Raw genomic sequence first — 16,692 nt, forward strand, 5'->3', positions numbered from 1 at the left:
CAAAATTGTTGACTGGATACCACATTGCAGCAAGGCCCGACGCACTTTAATTCAAGGGTATTCAGCTGAATAGCCAATTTTTAGAAGAACCTGTGTGTTATCATTCCATATATATAATATCGGCAATTTTTATAAGACGGCAATTTCTAGAATTTTTTTATAAACACTTAATTTAAATAATAAACACATTAATATGAGCTATTAAATCACGAGCTAACATACTTAAATATTTGTACCCCCTGCAAACGCACGGACAATTATCTAGTCTACTAAAGACAAACTATTACACCTTCATAGTTGATATGTAGTAGTTTGATCTGTAAGTTTAGCAAAAAAAATTGCGAATATAAGTTTAGCATTTTTGTTTGTTTATAGTATATGTTAATTTTGAATGCCCATCCTTAAAATCCGGGACTCACGCCTGCCTTGCAGAATTCTCAAATGTGAAATGTAAACAATTTCAAGAGTTTAGGGTGTTTAGATTTTTTTTTTTTGTCCTGGACCTGAAGGGTGCGATCTACTATTTTGTTGCAACTTTCACTTTTTACAAGATGTAAGAGAGAGCAAGAATTCGAAAGCAGCGGACATGAAGACTAATGAGATAATAATAATTCAAAAGAAAAGCAAAAGCAAAAGCCCCGAAAAAGAAAAGCAAATGATGCCTCCCAGCTCTTCACCAAAAGCAAGCAAGGAATCGATCCGTGTTGCTTTGTTGCTTAACTAGAATGCCGGTGTTCTAGCCACTCTCGATCTTCTTGTATCAGCCTCCACACAGATTGGCCATCTCGCAAGCCGTGACATGGCAAAATCAATGGCGCTCCTCCGTCCGCGCCTAGCCGCCGCCCTGCTCGCTCTGTGCGCGTGCGCCATGGCTGCGCCGGCGGCCGGCGCCAACGTGTCGATCACGACGTGCCGGTCCTTCTGCGGCAACATCACGGTGGACTACCCGTTCGCGCTCCACGCCGGGTGCGGCCACGCGGGGTTCCGCGACCTGCTCTACTGCATCGACCGCACGCTCATGCTGCACCTCCCCTCGGGCTCCTACCGCGTCCTCGACGTCGACTACGCCTACCGCGGCCTCACCCTGCACGACCCGGCCATGTCCGACTGCCGCGCCATCGACCGCTCCCCGGGCGGCCGGGGCAACGGGTTCGTCGTCGAGCCGTGGCGCGCGCCGTTCCTGGCCCCGGACCCGGACAACGTGTTCCTCCTCCTCGGCTGCCGCGCCAGCTCGCCGCTCTTCCAGGGCTTCCCCGACCGCCACCTGCCGTGCCGGAACGTGTCCGGGATGGGGTGCGGCGACTACTACGGCTGCCCCGCGTGGGACGACTACGGGCGCCGGCCGTCGGGCGCGGCGTACGGGTCGGCCGTGCCGCCCGAGTGCTGCGCCGTGTCGTGGGGCGCCATCCGGGCGGTGAACGTGAGCCGGCTCCAGTGCGAGGGGTACAGCAGCGCGTACAGCCTCGCGCCGGTGCGCGCGGAGGGGGCCGGCGGCTGGGCGTACGGCATCCGGGTGGCGTGGGCGCTGCCGGAGGCGAACCGGGGGTTCTGCGGCGCGTGCCGCGCCACGGGCGGGGTGTGCGGCCACGACGTGGAGAGCCGCGGCGACCTCTGCCTCTGCGGTGACTGGAACTCCACCTCCAACTGCGACTCCTCGGCGGACGCCGCGCCGTCAAGCGCCGCGGCGCCTGGCGCCGCCATTGCCGCTCTTCTCTTGGCCCTTCTCGCCTCAGGTAAACATATTGACGTAGCACATTTCAGTAGTCTCTTGCATCATCTCATATATTTTTCATCATGCATTTCGCAACCTCGATCACCTCACGATTGTGGGATTAGTTGACCAACTAAACGCAGCAGACCGATCTGAATTTGGATGTCGTTTCTAGTTCTTCGTGCCTCTCATTTCATTTCCTGATAGAGATGTCGCTACCTCTGGTGCAGGATTGTCGTCCGGATCAATAGCCAACATGTGACGGTGTTCATCCCAAAGTGACCACTGACGAGCAGTTCGTGCCGCCATGATTACCTCCGCCGTCTGGTGTACCGCCGCAATACTTTTGTGTAGACAAAAACTAGTGCGACTGAAATGTTTATCTGCGGCATAAATCTTTGATTAGGAAATCAGTGTCATATTACATTCGAAGTATACCTACAAAACATATGCGAGTCACCATTTGTGTGCTTTCTGAGCTTGCTCGATTCATCATGCTTATTCGATTTTATGTGGCTCCGTTTGCATTTGTGAGTGATGCGTTGCGGTCCTCGCGGACGCGAGCACTATTTCTCATAGGAAAAGAAAGAAAACAGAGCGCCGCAGCTAGCCTACCCTAGACTCCCGTTCGTGACTAAATAGTAGGTCGGGCCTTCTTAAGTCGAAACAAGCCGCGTTTCCACTGTTTCTTTTTCGGGTTTTTCAGGTTTTCTTTTTCTTTTGTTCTTTCACTACTTTCATTGGTTTTTATTTCTCCTTTTTTTTCATTCTTTTTTCATTTTCTTTTCATGTTTTTGGTTTATTTTCTTTTTGGTTTTCTTCTCCATTTTTTGTTTTCTTTTCTTTCTTCTTCTTTATTTTTTGTTTTCTTTTTCTTTTTTCTTATGTTTCTTTTCGTTTTCACTCTACATTTTCGCATATGTCAAAAAAAAGTGATCAACATTTTTTATACACACGTTCATCATTCCCCGAATGCTTATCCAACATTTTTAAAATACTTGTTCAATATTTCATACTTTTTCAACATTTTTAGTACTTATTCAATATTTTTTAAGTATTTGTTTAACATTTTCAAATACTCGTTCAACATTTTTTTATATTTATTCAACATTTCTTTCAATATTTTTAATATTTATTGAACATTTTCACATACTTGTTTGATTTTTTTAATAGGTATCCTACTTTTTTTCAAAAACTTCTTCAAGATTTTTCAAATGCATTTTTAAAGAGTACTGTAATTTATATAAACATATAATTAAGAATATTTTAAAGTATAAAGAAAAGTACATAAATAAAGCAAAAAACGAGAACAGAAAACAGAAAAGAAAAAAATAGATGGTGACCTCCCGCGCGGCTAGGCCGGCCCATCTGGGGCTCCCCCCGACTTGAGGCTTCCCCCTATCTAACTTAAAGTGAGAAATAGGTGTGCCCCTCACGGAGGCATAAGAATATGTTTCGCCTGAAAATCAGTACGGAGCCCCAAGCAAACCTACAAAGGCCCATCAAAAGCCCAAACATGTACTGCCATGCATGTACGTATCACTCGAAAAAAATAAAAAGTGATTACACAAAAGATACACATTCAATATAACTGACCTCTCGAACTATGTCAATATAACTTACTTTCAGACAAACTCAGTCAATATAAGTGACCCTAAGGTCACTCTCCTGGATATCATCTCTCCAACCCAGTTTGTATTCGTGTTGGGGCGCTTGATCATGGATAATGTTCTGTTCGCGTACGAAATCACACATATGATTCATAAAAAGAAGGGTGGTCGTGATGGCATTGTAGCGATAAAACTCGACATGAGCAAGGCATACGACGGGTAGAATGCAACGTTCCGGAGCAAAACGTGTTTAAAAGGAGATTCTCCACAACATGGCAAGGCATCTGGCAGGGCGACTCGTTGTCACTGTGCCTCATTATCCTTTGCGTGGAGGCGTTCTCGATCTTGCTGCAGCGCGTGCAGTTGGACCATTCAATTGAAGGTATACGGATCTTTTCAGAGGCGCATAGTATTGATCGTTTGTTCTTCGCAGACGACTCCCTAATAGTCATGAAGGCTATTGTGGCAAGTGTCGAGAGATTGCAGCAGATTTTGGCTGTGTATGAAGCCCAGTCGAGATGGTAAAATAGGATAATCATCGACGTGTTTTTCAACAAGGGTGCATGTTTGCATAGGAAACAAGTACTGCCGACGCTAGGTATTCCGACAAAGTCCCGAAATGTGAGACATATCCGTTTGTCGGTTCATTAAGGGGCAACCAAGGCCAAGGAGTTTGAATATCTCAAAGAGAAAAATTGTTAGCGCATTCATGGGTGGAAGGAAAAACTTCTTTCGACGACGACATGCAAGGAAATTTTTATCAAAATCGTCGCTTAGGCTATCCCGACCTATGCCATGGTCGTGTTCGACCTGACAAAAATGCTTTGTGAGGAGATCAGCAACATGATTTGCACATAGCGATGGAGCCAGCATGATAGGAAAGATAAATGTCATTGGGTTGGATGAGAAAAGATGACGAAATCAAAGCATGGAGGCGGTCTGGGTTTCCGAGACTTACACATTTATATGATAATGTTAGTGAGGCAAAGCTGGTGGATGTTGCGGCACCCCAACTCCTTATGTGCCTGAAAACTAGGTAGTATATGGGATGTTCTTTTCTCGAGGCCATGAGCAAGTCGCGTATTTCATATGTATGGCGCAATATCCTACGTGGTGTGACCTCTTATAGGAAGGAGCTGTGTGGAGAATTGGAGACAACTCATCGGTTCAAGTGTGGTCCGACGCATGGATACCTAGGGAGGACTAGACGATCGGTGGCATACCATGGGCTGATAATAATTTCCAAAGTAGTTGAACGAATGAATCTTTTTACGGAGAGCTGGGATGTGGAACTTGTTTGCAAGCTTTTCATCGAGGAAGATGCTCATTTTGATCTTCCCGATCCCTACTAGGTCGGGCATGTAAGACTTTATATCATGGCATTACGATAAATAGGGGATATTTTCAATCAAATCAGCGTATCAGCTAGGGGTCAGCATACGGGACAAGAGTCTGAATCATGTTGCTAGCACATCGTTTTTTCCAACCTCGAGTGACTCGATAAGGAACAAGATATTGGTAGATGCAAGTCCCAGGTAAAGCCAGGCTGTTTAATTGGTGTCTTGCTCACAACAGATTGCCCAGTAGACTCAGTATAAAGAGAAAATAAGCTAGATATCATCTGCCCTATGTGTATACGGTTGGATGAAGATGGGGATAATCTATTTCATTAAATGCGAGATGTTGAAGACTTTATGGAGCGAGCAGAATCTTGGAGACGTCGGGCAACAACAATATGAGTGTCCTACCACAAAGGAAGTCTTGCACCAGTTCTGTTTTTTTTAAATACATGTTGAATTTTTTTAATACACGCTACACTTTTTTCATATAAATGTGAGATATTCGGGTACACTATGAACATTTTTCCAATACATTATGACTTTGTTTTCAAATACATGTTTCAGCATTTATTAATACACATTGAATAATTTCTTCGAGTGGTACGAAACATTTTTACATTGTATAAACATTTTTTTAAATGTCATGAACATATTTCTGACTGCGCAAATATTTCTTTAAATTTTAGGAACATTTTTTAAATGTCATGATCATTTTTTGAATCATACATAAATTTTAAAAATTATGCAAACATGTTTAAATGTGACAGACATTATGAAATTTCATAAAATTTGTTTTTGAATGGTACAAACATTTATTAAGATTGCATGAACAAAATTTCCGCTTCCATTTGGCATTATTTAAATGTGCCATCAACGCTTTTAAGTGAAGTAATTATTTTCATACACATCTGTAAAAAAATTGAATATAAATAAAAGAAAGAAAAGGTTGAAGAACAAAGTGCAGCTTGTAGTGCACCTCTTGCACTGTTGGGCCTGGCCCATTTAGGATTTGCTACAAAGATGCGCCCAACGCAAATGCAATCATCTACTTTAAGTGCGTCCCCTAAAAAACATTAAATTTTTTTTGGGAATTCTCGCCAGTCTTTATTAAACCAACAAAATGTTTGTGGGTACAAGGTTTAGGTTGTGAGGCATGCCCAGCCAGACATGACGACCAACCGAAAGACTACTAGCAAACTTGGCGAGATCATGAGCCTCGAAATTAAAATTTCTACGTTCGAAAACAAAATTGCAAGAAAGAAAAAGACTCTTCCGTTCTGATATTTCATGTAGAATCGCTGCATGTGGTCCCCTGCTTCCGGAGTTGATGTCCGCGATCACCCCTTGACAATCATTTGCAATGCGTAGCCTGTGGATGTTGAGGTCTTCGGCCAGGGCCATTGCCTTTCTGCATGCATATACTTCAAGGGTCAAAGGATCTGTGATGCCACTGAACACAACAGCCAATGAGCCAAGGTATTCTCCTGTGTGATCTCGACATATTGCAGCCGCCACACCCATATTACCATCACCAGAAACGGCCCCATCCGCGTTGATCTTTGCTACCCCCTCCTCAGAAGGAAGCCATCGAGGAGCAGTCGATGGTTGTGCCACAATTATGCGCGCATGTCTGGACTGTTTAGGGATAGTTTGTAACTCTTGAAGATAAGAGTTCACAAAAGAACTAGTTTGTTGCGGACTCTGGAAAATGTTTTCATGGATCGCCCTATGCCTTGCAAACCAAATGGCCCACGGGGTCACTGCCATTTTTGTGAACTTGTCATGGTTCAAAGTATCATAGAGATCAAACAGCCAATGCTTGGCACTTGACTGAACATTCTCCCTCATTCTGTCAACAATCTCCTCATCTGATAACGCCCATGTACATCTAACCATAGTGCAAGAGACAAGAGCGTGTCTCCATGAATCTTCCCCTCCGAACAGAGGACATGCATCTTGCACTGACATGTTTCTATTTCGAAGAACATCCGTTGTCAGTAACGAATGTCGTGCCAGCCTCCATAAGAACACTCGAACTTTGGATGGAACTTGCAGCTTCCAGAGAGAGCTCCAAGCCTTCTCTTCTGATGAGGTTTTTGAGGGGCCCGCGCGCCCTTCTAACCAACTCTCCCTTTCTATCTTTGTGCTGATAATCATTCGGTAGATTGAGCTAACCGAGAAATTACCTTTCTTATCCGGATACCATGCCCATGAGTCAGGAACATCTCGCATGCATATAGGTATTTTTAGGATTTCGTCCGCATCAACTGGAAAAAAACACTAAGTGGAAATTGACCCCAGATGCTTGAAGGCCAGCTACGTGTGTTGGCCCATTTCGAGATTTCTGTTTTTTCTAGGTATTTGCATGTGCATTGCTACGGGGTATAAATATTAGTACATTAGCCCACAATTTACATGTGTTTATTATATGATTGTGTAAATAAACATTTATCAAATCCTATCCATGATTTTACATTGTAAAATACTTATTGAGTTATCAAAAAATAGTTTATTTGATAAGTCAATAAAAGATGTGACAATTAAGGCGGTTTCAAGTAGTGATCATTAGGAAAAATATGGAATGTTGGATGAAGCACTCCGTCTGGCAGTAAAAGGAGCGTTGCTCTTTTTTTAAGTAGTAAGATATTCTAATTTTCTTATCATCTTGTTTTTGTCTTTTACCTTTTTATTTTTGGGGGCTAGGCGGTGGGGTGAATACTTGAGCATTTTTCTTCAAAACATGAATAACTTTTTGGAATACACAAACTCCTTTTTTAAAAACAAACGGACATTTTATAACATGAGGTGGACAACTCATTTTAAGTACTCCTGTATGAAGAATGTTTTTTAAAACATGAGGTGGACAGTTCATTTTATAAATACTCCTATATGAAGTTTTGTATTAAGGTATAAGAATACTTTGCCAATTTTTCAAGATATGGAAGATTTCATTTATTCTAAGCTGGTTCTAATAATATTTTTAATCTATTAGATAAGAATATATCACCCAAAATAAAAATAAACTATAAGCTATGTCGTGATCGGGTCGTGCTAGTGCCTGGTAGGGAGCTTTCGTGTGTTTGTATGACAAAATCCATCGCCGCAAGCATAGAACAAGTGGTTGTTTTTGTTCAATTCTTTAAGATAAACAAAAATTTGAGAATCAATGAGTTTTTGGATCAAGTTCCATATTTGACGATTCAGTGTCTCTTTTATGTGAATTACCCTTTTAGTGGGAAGCGACATTATCATAGATAACGAGATGACTTTGTCAACTTCAAAGCTCCACAACCCGAATCGGATCTTCAGTAGGCTGTGTGAGTGTGTCTGTAGTGGTGTGAGTTGCACACATGTTCTTTTACTAGTGGTTGGGGCCCGCCAATGGCGGGCCTCCTAAGGCGTTCCTATGCGGCCCTATCTTGACTCAGCACATTTTTCTGTCTTGTTTGATCCCTAATCTCAACTCATGTAACCTTTCTTTACATGTCTAAGAGAAACACCGATCCTGCTAATCGATGGGACAAAGCTTATCAGGTTGCTACAAGTTTACAACCAATTGGTCATTATTGTATGATTGGGTGCACACATCATTTGGTTGGAACACTTCCCCAAGAAAATTCAAGAGTAAGGTTAGACCTTATCTAGTCAAGAATAAAATGACATCAATATCAACACATTCACTTTGCACCTCAAGGCAATGGGAGAGGTTAACGCAGATCATATAATGAAAAGATGTATGAGCAGGACGAAGACACTTGTTTTATAGTCTTGACATATATGAGGATATACCATAAGTTACATGTAAAAAGTAGCAATGGGCTTATAATATAGTTTCTAGAATAATCTTCAATGAGAAATAAACTTGGTAGGGTAAACAATGAATTTATGATCTTTAAGCTTTAGCCGACACATCAGTCTTTACAACCTTAAAATATACTGATCTAAAATATTCATAGCTTGAAAGAGCAAGTAGATTTCCTACAAAAAAATAAATAGAAAATAGTTAGGCGTGGTGACTGGTGAGTGGACAGACACATTAGTGTGGTCAAAAGGAACAACAACATTTTAACATGCCTACAAAAAAAACGGGAGGACACTGTAATATCATGCAAAGAAGAAATCACCTCAGACACTTCTCCCTTTTTAGGAGAACCGTATCAAACACCTGAGTTGTACAAACCAAAAATACGAAATTAGCAACTCTCGGTACTTCCTTCACATTCAGTTATATGAGTTCCATCATTTACAACCTGCAATATTTAACTCTTGCTAGTCCTTAGAGCTAGAAGTACACATATTAGATTGGGAAGATCACATTCAGTTAGTCCAAATTAATCAATGAACTACTCAACTAAGTTTGCTTGTGTAAACAATAATATGCACCCATCAATGATCTGGCTATGCAAACAACTATAATTTATAATTTTCTAGGATCCTCGGGTCTGAGTATACCTTCACTAAACTGCTGCTCAGGTTGGTCACCTCGGATCACATCAGTGCCTACAGCACTTTCAATAACAGACTTGCTAAAACTTCTTACTACTGGCACGCTTTCCTGCAAAGTAGGTTCGATCAAAGAGCATCAAGGGAGAGTGAGTACCTAAAAATTCTGAAGATCTAGAACGTAACCTCCTGCAGGCGGCACGCCGGACGAAAGGGGGCAAGGCTGCTGGATCAAAATCTCGACGTCCTCTGTCATCCCCTAGTCAGACTACTCAACTTATTTTCATAGTCCTGAATTAAATTTTAGAAAAATGAAATTTCATGATTACATAGATGAGATGGTCTAGAAGTAGGGCACTGGAAGAAAGGGGAAGGAAAATATCAGGAAGAAGAGAGGAGGGTGTGTACCTGCGTCAACAACACAGTCAAGTATACGGAGAAAAGGTCCGCCGTGCACTTGCCTCAACACGACAATTAATCGAAAGAACTATCCTCTGCACCTGTAGCGCTCAGTCCTGTAGATAGTCTAGTATTTAAAACAACTCCATTCTAACTGCAAGAATACACATTGTCGCTAGTGAGCAGAACCATGGCTCCACATCCATACTGATCTTATTGACATTTAAATATAAACATGGATAGTTAGAACCACACAAAGTACCTGCAGTAGTTCAGGCTGCATATCGAGCACTTAAGTACCAATCTGGTCAGCGATTACAGTGGCACACATTGATGATGCTCAGTGTTGGTGGTTCAGTTCTAGCATATGCACAGAGAAATGAAATCACCTTATAGCATCTAACATGTATTCGTTGTGGTACTGTATCCTCTTATCATCTTGAAGACATATTTCAACCTATCATGCCTGCCATATATAAGTAGTTAATTATCACTGACAATTTATTTAAGGGCAAAAATCTTATCGGCAGGGAACTATACAATCTTCAGCGACTTACCATTCTTAGTAATGAACACAGGCGGATTTCCATACTTCTTCTTAACATGTTTCACCAGACTGAACATTCCCTAGGGAACTAACTATGTGCAGCAAACTCAATGCTGCCTGAAAGTAGACAAATATTTGTGTATTATCAATTGAACATGTGATTAAATAAGATAGCAAACAAAAGTTTAGAGAAAACCTGAAGCTGCAAGTATATCGTTTTTCCTATTCTCTTTCCATGCCTGTAAGCTGCATAGCACATGGAGAAATCAGTAATGTTGACACTGGATTATGGGGATTATCATATGTTTTTTCATCATGACTGACAGAGATGAGATGACTGCAGCATCCGTTGAAGCATCATTCATGACAAGTTTTCTGACGTGCATCCCGTCGTTCCTAGCATATAATGTTGTGTAGTGGTTTATGCCTATCAACAAAAGTTAGATCAAATTGAGTGTGTTTGCATACAGATTCTGAATATGCAGAAAGGGTGTTACATACTATCCAAGATTTTGCTGTCCAGCTTAATCTTATACTGGTGGCAATAAAAAGAAAAGCATCAAAGGATTAGTACCAGAAGTAAGTTCCTATGTTTATCATATCTACTTTTACAAAGTAAGGATGCCTATTCCTTATATGAACTGATACTTGAACTTTGTATCTGACACTGAGTACATAAGAGCTCAATTTCAGCGATGTACATTCAGTAATGTGTATAAATGTCATGCAAATACAATTGTATTCAGTAATGCTATGAAAATGTCAAATTTTTTTGCATGGAAAATGTAAGCAGAACACCTTCTACTTCTAATCTTTGTATGGAAGTGCATGATAAAATCAACAACACCTACAAGTCAAACTGGGCGTGCCTTATCCATATGCTGCACCAAGCTCTGCATCTCCAACCTCAACTACAAGACAATGTCTCCAAGGTAAAAAGGACCATCCTACTTCTATAAGTTTGCCCACGAAAATAATATATTTTGTACAGTTTAGCGCAAGGAGAGAGGAGCAGGGAAATACCAGTGGCGGCAGCGGTGGTGGCGCGATCTTGGCGGAGTATACCCCGGCGGCGGCGGGAGTCGACGCAACTGCAGTCGATCTGCGGTGGAGGAGGGAATCTAAGGGACGACGACGGTGTCCGCTTCAAACTGGAACCTATAGGCGCATGGCACAATGAAAAGCAACCAATCAATATCACTGGATGGCTGGATGTAACACAGGACGAAGGGTGGATTCTGGGTCTAGTTATACGTCTTAAATTAAATCAACAATGCCGCCATCTACTCAGTTTGCCTAGTTCACAAATTCTATTTCGGTGAATGGCTCCCCCGCGTGAAGCTTGAGGGCAACATCACCAACAACCTGCACACAAAGGCAGAGCAAAATTCAGTACGAGAGGAAATGGTAAATGGTCACACAAGTCAGCCAGCTTTAATTCTTTTGCGTCGAAGATTTCAATGATAATACACACAGTTAATGATGATGGTGGTGACTTCCTTTATTAAGAATGAAATGATAATGCACATGACACGCCTATCTAAGCAGGGGTTGAATGAGGTGTCCTTCAGTTCAAAGTAATTCTAGGATATCGAAAAAGGAAGCAACAATCCACAAGGAAAATCATGAATTTATGCGCAAAGAGAAAGAGGAGGTTGCTAAGTGGCTAATATCAATAAAGAATAAACCATTTTGTTTAAGCATATATGTTCTTGTTTACTGATGCTTTTAGTCATGAGAAAAAAAGTTCTTCCAACAGAATACTGCCTTTTCATACCAGGCCTGTGGCCAGGAAAGCTGATCATCCAAATTGGCACTGTGATGTTTAAACAGTGTGCTCATGAAGCCAATGAGGTAGCTCATAAATCATATGATTCTAGTGCTAGTTTTGTTTGGAAAGATGATCCACCAGACGTATTATAGAGGCTAATGTAATTGATGCTACCTAATGATATTAAAACGTCATAGTTGGCTCAAAAATAAATAAATAAATGTGGCGCTTCTGAATCTAGAAGTTCTTTTAACACAAATAGTATAATGTCACTATAGGAGTTGTCAAGATATAACTACTAGCGACAACTACATGATTGGTAAATGAGAACCAACTCTGTGTATTGCAAAGAAACAAGTGCAAACCAACTCTGTGATTCCTGCAACATGTGGTGTTATAATAACATTTGGAAATTTCAGAATTGGATCCTCTGGATCGAATGGCTCCGTCCAAGCAACATCAATGCCTAAACCACCTAAATGACCTGACTCAAGGTGATTAAACACAGCCGTATAGTCCAGTAGGCGCCCTCTGGCAATATTGATGAGATATGATCCCTACAAGAACATGGCAGTTATTGAGAATGGGAGTTCTGCTGTCAGGTGCATACTTCACAGTTTTCCAAAAATCAAAAACAGATCCTATATGTAGATTGCAAAATAATATATGCACTCTGTAAGTTTTTGTCATGAAATATGTCCATTTATGTGTGTGCAAGGAGAGAAATACTAAAATATCAACTCTATGCCATGAACCTTAGTTCATGATGGATAATACCGCCAGCCCGGTACGGCTAGGTTGATAGTGGAGGACAGGCTCGAAGATAAGGCTGATTATTTCTTGTTTCATTAATATATTCTAAGAGGATCTTCTTTACATAGAGCCAAACAATAAAAAACAGGATATCTTATTTCTGCTGGCGTAAGGGCCAGGTTACAAGATATCTTCCTAATTTAAATAGTTAAAACATCCCATAATTTGTGCCGATTGGGGTCGGTTATGCCTGTCACATGTGTTTCTGCAGCAAGTTTTTTTTCCGATACCGGTTTTCTTTTTTGGAATGGGCCGGAAGAACCGAATTGCGATAAATCTCGGAAATCTCAGAATTATTCCGTCTGAACGTATTCAAACAAATTCTTGATTTTTTTTGCGTCACAATATGTAATTTTAACCTGGCACACACACATACTCTCACGGATTCCACTGGTCACCTCGCACATGCCTTTTTTCCGTGTGGGGTGTGGGTTTTAACCCTCGCTGCTGCACTATTTTGCTATGCACCATTTACAGCTGAAGAAGCTGCAAACATTGATGGGACAATAGGGGAATCCCCAAGACCTCCAAGGGTGTAAGTTATGGACCTCACCACCACACGAGGCAGTGAGTTGTGATAACATATGCATACAGAGCCTATTTGACAGTCTTAGCATTTGAATTCATTTTTTTTTCAAAAAAGTCGAACAGTTACACTGTTTCTTGGGGGTCAGCGAAAGTTCTGTTCGGTTACCACTCGGAAAAAACCTTGATCTGCAGTGGTGCACACACACGGCACCCTTTTTGCGGGGAACACACGACGCTTTTTTTTTGCGGGGAACACACGACGCTATATGTATGCATTTCTTTATAGACTTTACCAAAAGAGCTGTACATACAGTATCATTCCACGAACGTCTATGAATATTCTTGATATCTTTTCCTTTTGAAAACTTGGAGCAGCACGCTTGTTCTTTGAAACAAGAACATATGCTCCTGGGATCACTTTGGCATTTTCTGATGGTTACTCCAATGAATACACCAGCACAATCTGATCCTCCAACACTATTCTAAGATTAATGTTTCCTCATATACAAATTTTCTTCTTACAGGATGAATCAAGAATGATGGCTTATTTATTCCGTAAAATAAATAAATCTCAGAAGAAGATTTAAGAAATGAGAAGATGTAAATCTCCTACGATGCAGACAAGTATATTGGAGAAAAATACATGTACCTTTTTCAAAGCTGACAGGAACTTGTGATCCACAATCCCAACCTATAAATATTTATAGCTTAGTAACCGCCTAACTGAAGTCAAATAGAGATATTACTGGCAGAATTTTTATTAAATAAATGAACAAAGAGAAGAATTAACTGATTCATTGTTTAACGTCATGCAAGTTATAACTATGTCAGCTTCTCGAACGAGTTCATACATATCTTCTGGACCACCTTTCTTGTCAACCAGCCCATCAAGATCTGCAATAGCAATATTTTGAGAGAGGAAGATAACACAACATCTAATAAGGGAATGATACTGCAACTACTGCAGCTTACCACAAGACACTGTATTTGATGACCAGTTTCTTTTTGTAGCAAGAATTTTCACTCCAAATGGTCTTAGTCTCTTGGCAATTTCCATGCCAATGGCTCCGAACCCCAGGATAAGTATCTAGCATAGTAAATACAAGTTTCTACTCAAATGGGATTTTTCTTGTGGAAAGTAGATAAAAGTAACAGTATCTAGCACAGTAAATACAAGTTTCTACTCAAATGGGATTTTTCTTGTGGAAAGTAGATAAAAGTAACTTATACACGAAAAGCATACTGTTTTCCCGAATATTGCTTCTCCAACTGGAAGGCCCAAGTCCTTCTGAATGACAGCAGTATCCATTTCCTTCTGCAAATTATGGCCAAAGTCCAAAACATGAATATTCCATTACAACTGACAGAAGTAACTTATATTTATTAAACTAAAAAAACTTATCTTCCAAATGATGGAAGCTACAAAGGTAGCTTATTTAACAAAAAACTGAGTGAATATTCGGTACAAATATATGCAACATGATGAACCATGGCTTGAAATCAGTGTCCGATTGCCTAAATTGTTGGATATTGTACTAAGTAGGATCCACGTGAAACAGAAACCATGTTTAATAGGCTCATCATGTATTTTTTTCCCAAATTTCTGCAGCTTGCAAGCCCTTTTATCAAATCCAGCGGCTGTCGCATCAGCAGCTCAAACTGGAACCTACAGGCGCATGGCACAATGAAAAGCAACCAATCAATATCACTGGATGGCTGGATGCAACACAGGACGAAGGGTGGATGGCAGGGAGGGAGGGAGCAACGCGATACCTCGAGCAGGAAGGGGTTGGGGCCGGGGAGGGGGGAGGTCGAGGGAGCGCGCGAAGCGCGCAGAGCTGAGCAGCCTCTCGCCGTAGCAGGAGAGGTCCATGCCGCCGCCCTGGATGATGAGCAGGAAGACGAGCAGCGAGGGCCCGGACTCGAAGAGCTCGCCGCCGCACTCCTCTTCCTCACCTTGGACAGCGGCCGCGATGTCGACCTGAGTCTGGCAAATCGACAGATCAGACGAAAGTGGTCCCACCGTGCTCGGCAGCGGCGTCGCGGCCCTCCTTCCGCTGCCGTACTCGGGGAAGAAAGGGAGGGGTGAGGAAGCTGGTGTTCGGGCCGGTGCTGGCACTACAGCAAGGAGCCGGTGGTGGAGGCGGCGGAGCTCGGGGCGGGGATAGAGGCGGCGTACTGTGGTGCCGGGCGGCGGAGGAGCTGGGGCAGTGGCGGCGGCAGCCTAGGGAAGGGAGGAAAGGGGAGGTTGCGTGTATAAAGAGAGAAAGAAAAGAAGGCACCGACGTCCTGCGCTTTTTTACTTTTTTTTTTCTCACTAACACAGTAAAATTGACGAGGTGGAATGCGCGAGGAGGTGCCCTTGATGCGCACCTTATTGTTTTGGATTTTGCAATTGATGTTTAGAGAAAACAATAAACTGAGGAAAATTGCTGTGTTATTCAGTTTTTCAGTTCTTTGAGAAAAAATATAAAACTGAGAAACTAAGATTTTTTTGTGTGGCAAATATGCAACTTTTTTTAGAAAAGGAGGATGCACCCCCGGCATGCATCTCGACGATGCATACGGCCACTTTATTAATTATTAAGCACAAAAGACCTTACAAAATAGTACATCAGTGAGCCTGAAGCCACCATCTAGGCAATATCTGTCGCTACTCTTATCCCCTTGATGCAGTAGTGCCGAATGTCCGAGCCTAATACCAAACAAACATCGCACCAAATCCTAACATCTAATGTCGGATGCCCCGTCCTAGCCACATACCGGGACTGTGTCACACACCGGTCCGGCGCACTCACCGAGGCTGCCGCCGCCTTCTTCCACCGATCCATCTCCAGAGCAGGCACTGACGCACAGACCTTGCCAGGCCTGCCGTCGACGCCACCATGGCGCCAGACAGCTCGACCACCCTGCGCTCGTCCATCCAGCTGCATCCGTCATCGAAATGCAGCTGCACCATGCCGCCAATACTCGTCGCCAATGACGCGGTAGATACAACGCCGCACCACCTAGCAACCTCCGCACCATCGCCACTGCTGGAGCTACTCGGAGCCCACCATCCACAACATCTCTCTCCCGAACAGCTCCTCCCAAGATGACGCCTCCATGGAGAATACGACGCGCAGGACGCCGCCGCTGCACAATCCAGACTGAATTTTGGACTTTCGTCCGGGAGGGGTTCAGGAGTGGATAGGGGGGACCTCGGCTTCGCCTCCAGGAAGGGTAATGGCGTCAAGTGACGTCGCCGATGCCGGGCCGAACACGCCGACCAAAGTTTCCTCCGGTCCCCATCCTATGCCACCAAACCTCCGTGTACTCCTGATCCGGCAAGCCACGATCCGAAACTCGTGAAGATGAAAGAGCCATGGGGCTCAACCCACCAGAAAGGAGGATCGAGAAGAACTCTTCGTAGATCTCCAGACGCCGAATCCAACGATCCGACGTGGCCAGCGACGATCATCACCACCCCGTGGCGGCCGACGGAGTCCGAAGATAGGATCCAGATGGATCCGATCTGGATCCGGCGGCAC

At 42.7% G+C, this 16,692-nt stretch overlaps 2 protein-coding genes across 2 annotated transcripts; one reads left to right on the forward strand and one right to left on the reverse strand.

Moving 5' to 3' along the window:
- Positions 1-698: 698 nt before the first annotated feature.
- Positions 699-2,192, forward strand: LOC125535305 (uncharacterized). Its single transcript, XM_048698363.2, has 2 exons — positions 699-1,733; positions 1,942-2,192. The coding sequence occupies exons 1-2, from the start codon at positions 800-802 to the stop codon at positions 1,971-1,973; spliced, it is 966 nt and encodes a 321-aa protein (XP_048554320.2). The 5' UTR covers positions 699-799; the 3' UTR covers positions 1,974-2,192.
- A 6,206-nt stretch (positions 2,193-8,398) lies between these two features.
- LOC125517692 (uncharacterized) lies at positions 8,399-14,956 on the reverse strand. The gene is made up of 17 exons (XM_087524896.1): positions 14,936-14,956; positions 14,393-14,477; positions 14,135-14,249; positions 13,953-14,056; positions 13,812-13,853; positions 12,157-12,378; positions 11,305-11,415; positions 11,074-11,208; positions 10,902-10,961; positions 10,375-10,477; positions 10,247-10,296; positions 10,061-10,167; positions 9,766-9,969; positions 9,513-9,657; positions 9,114-9,395; positions 8,786-8,826; positions 8,399-8,639 (listed from the first exon to the last, which is right to left on the reverse strand). The coding sequence occupies exons 3-7, from the start codon at positions 14,217-14,219 to the stop codon at positions 11,347-11,349; spliced, it is 522 nt and encodes a 173-aa protein (XP_087381022.1). The 5' UTR covers positions 14,220-14,249; positions 14,393-14,477; positions 14,936-14,956; the 3' UTR covers positions 8,399-8,639; positions 8,786-8,826; positions 9,114-9,395; positions 9,513-9,657; positions 9,766-9,969; positions 10,061-10,167; positions 10,247-10,296; positions 10,375-10,477; positions 10,902-10,961; positions 11,074-11,208; positions 11,305-11,346.
- Positions 14,957-16,692: the final 1,736 nt, after the last annotated feature.

The sequence above is a fragment of the Triticum urartu genome, chromosome 1A (assembly GCF_056163025.1).
Source record: "Triticum urartu cultivar PI428250 chromosome 1A, HENAU_Tu73, whole genome shotgun sequence".
Taxonomy (NCBI): Eukaryota; Viridiplantae; Streptophyta; class Magnoliopsida; order Poales; family Poaceae; genus Triticum; species Triticum urartu.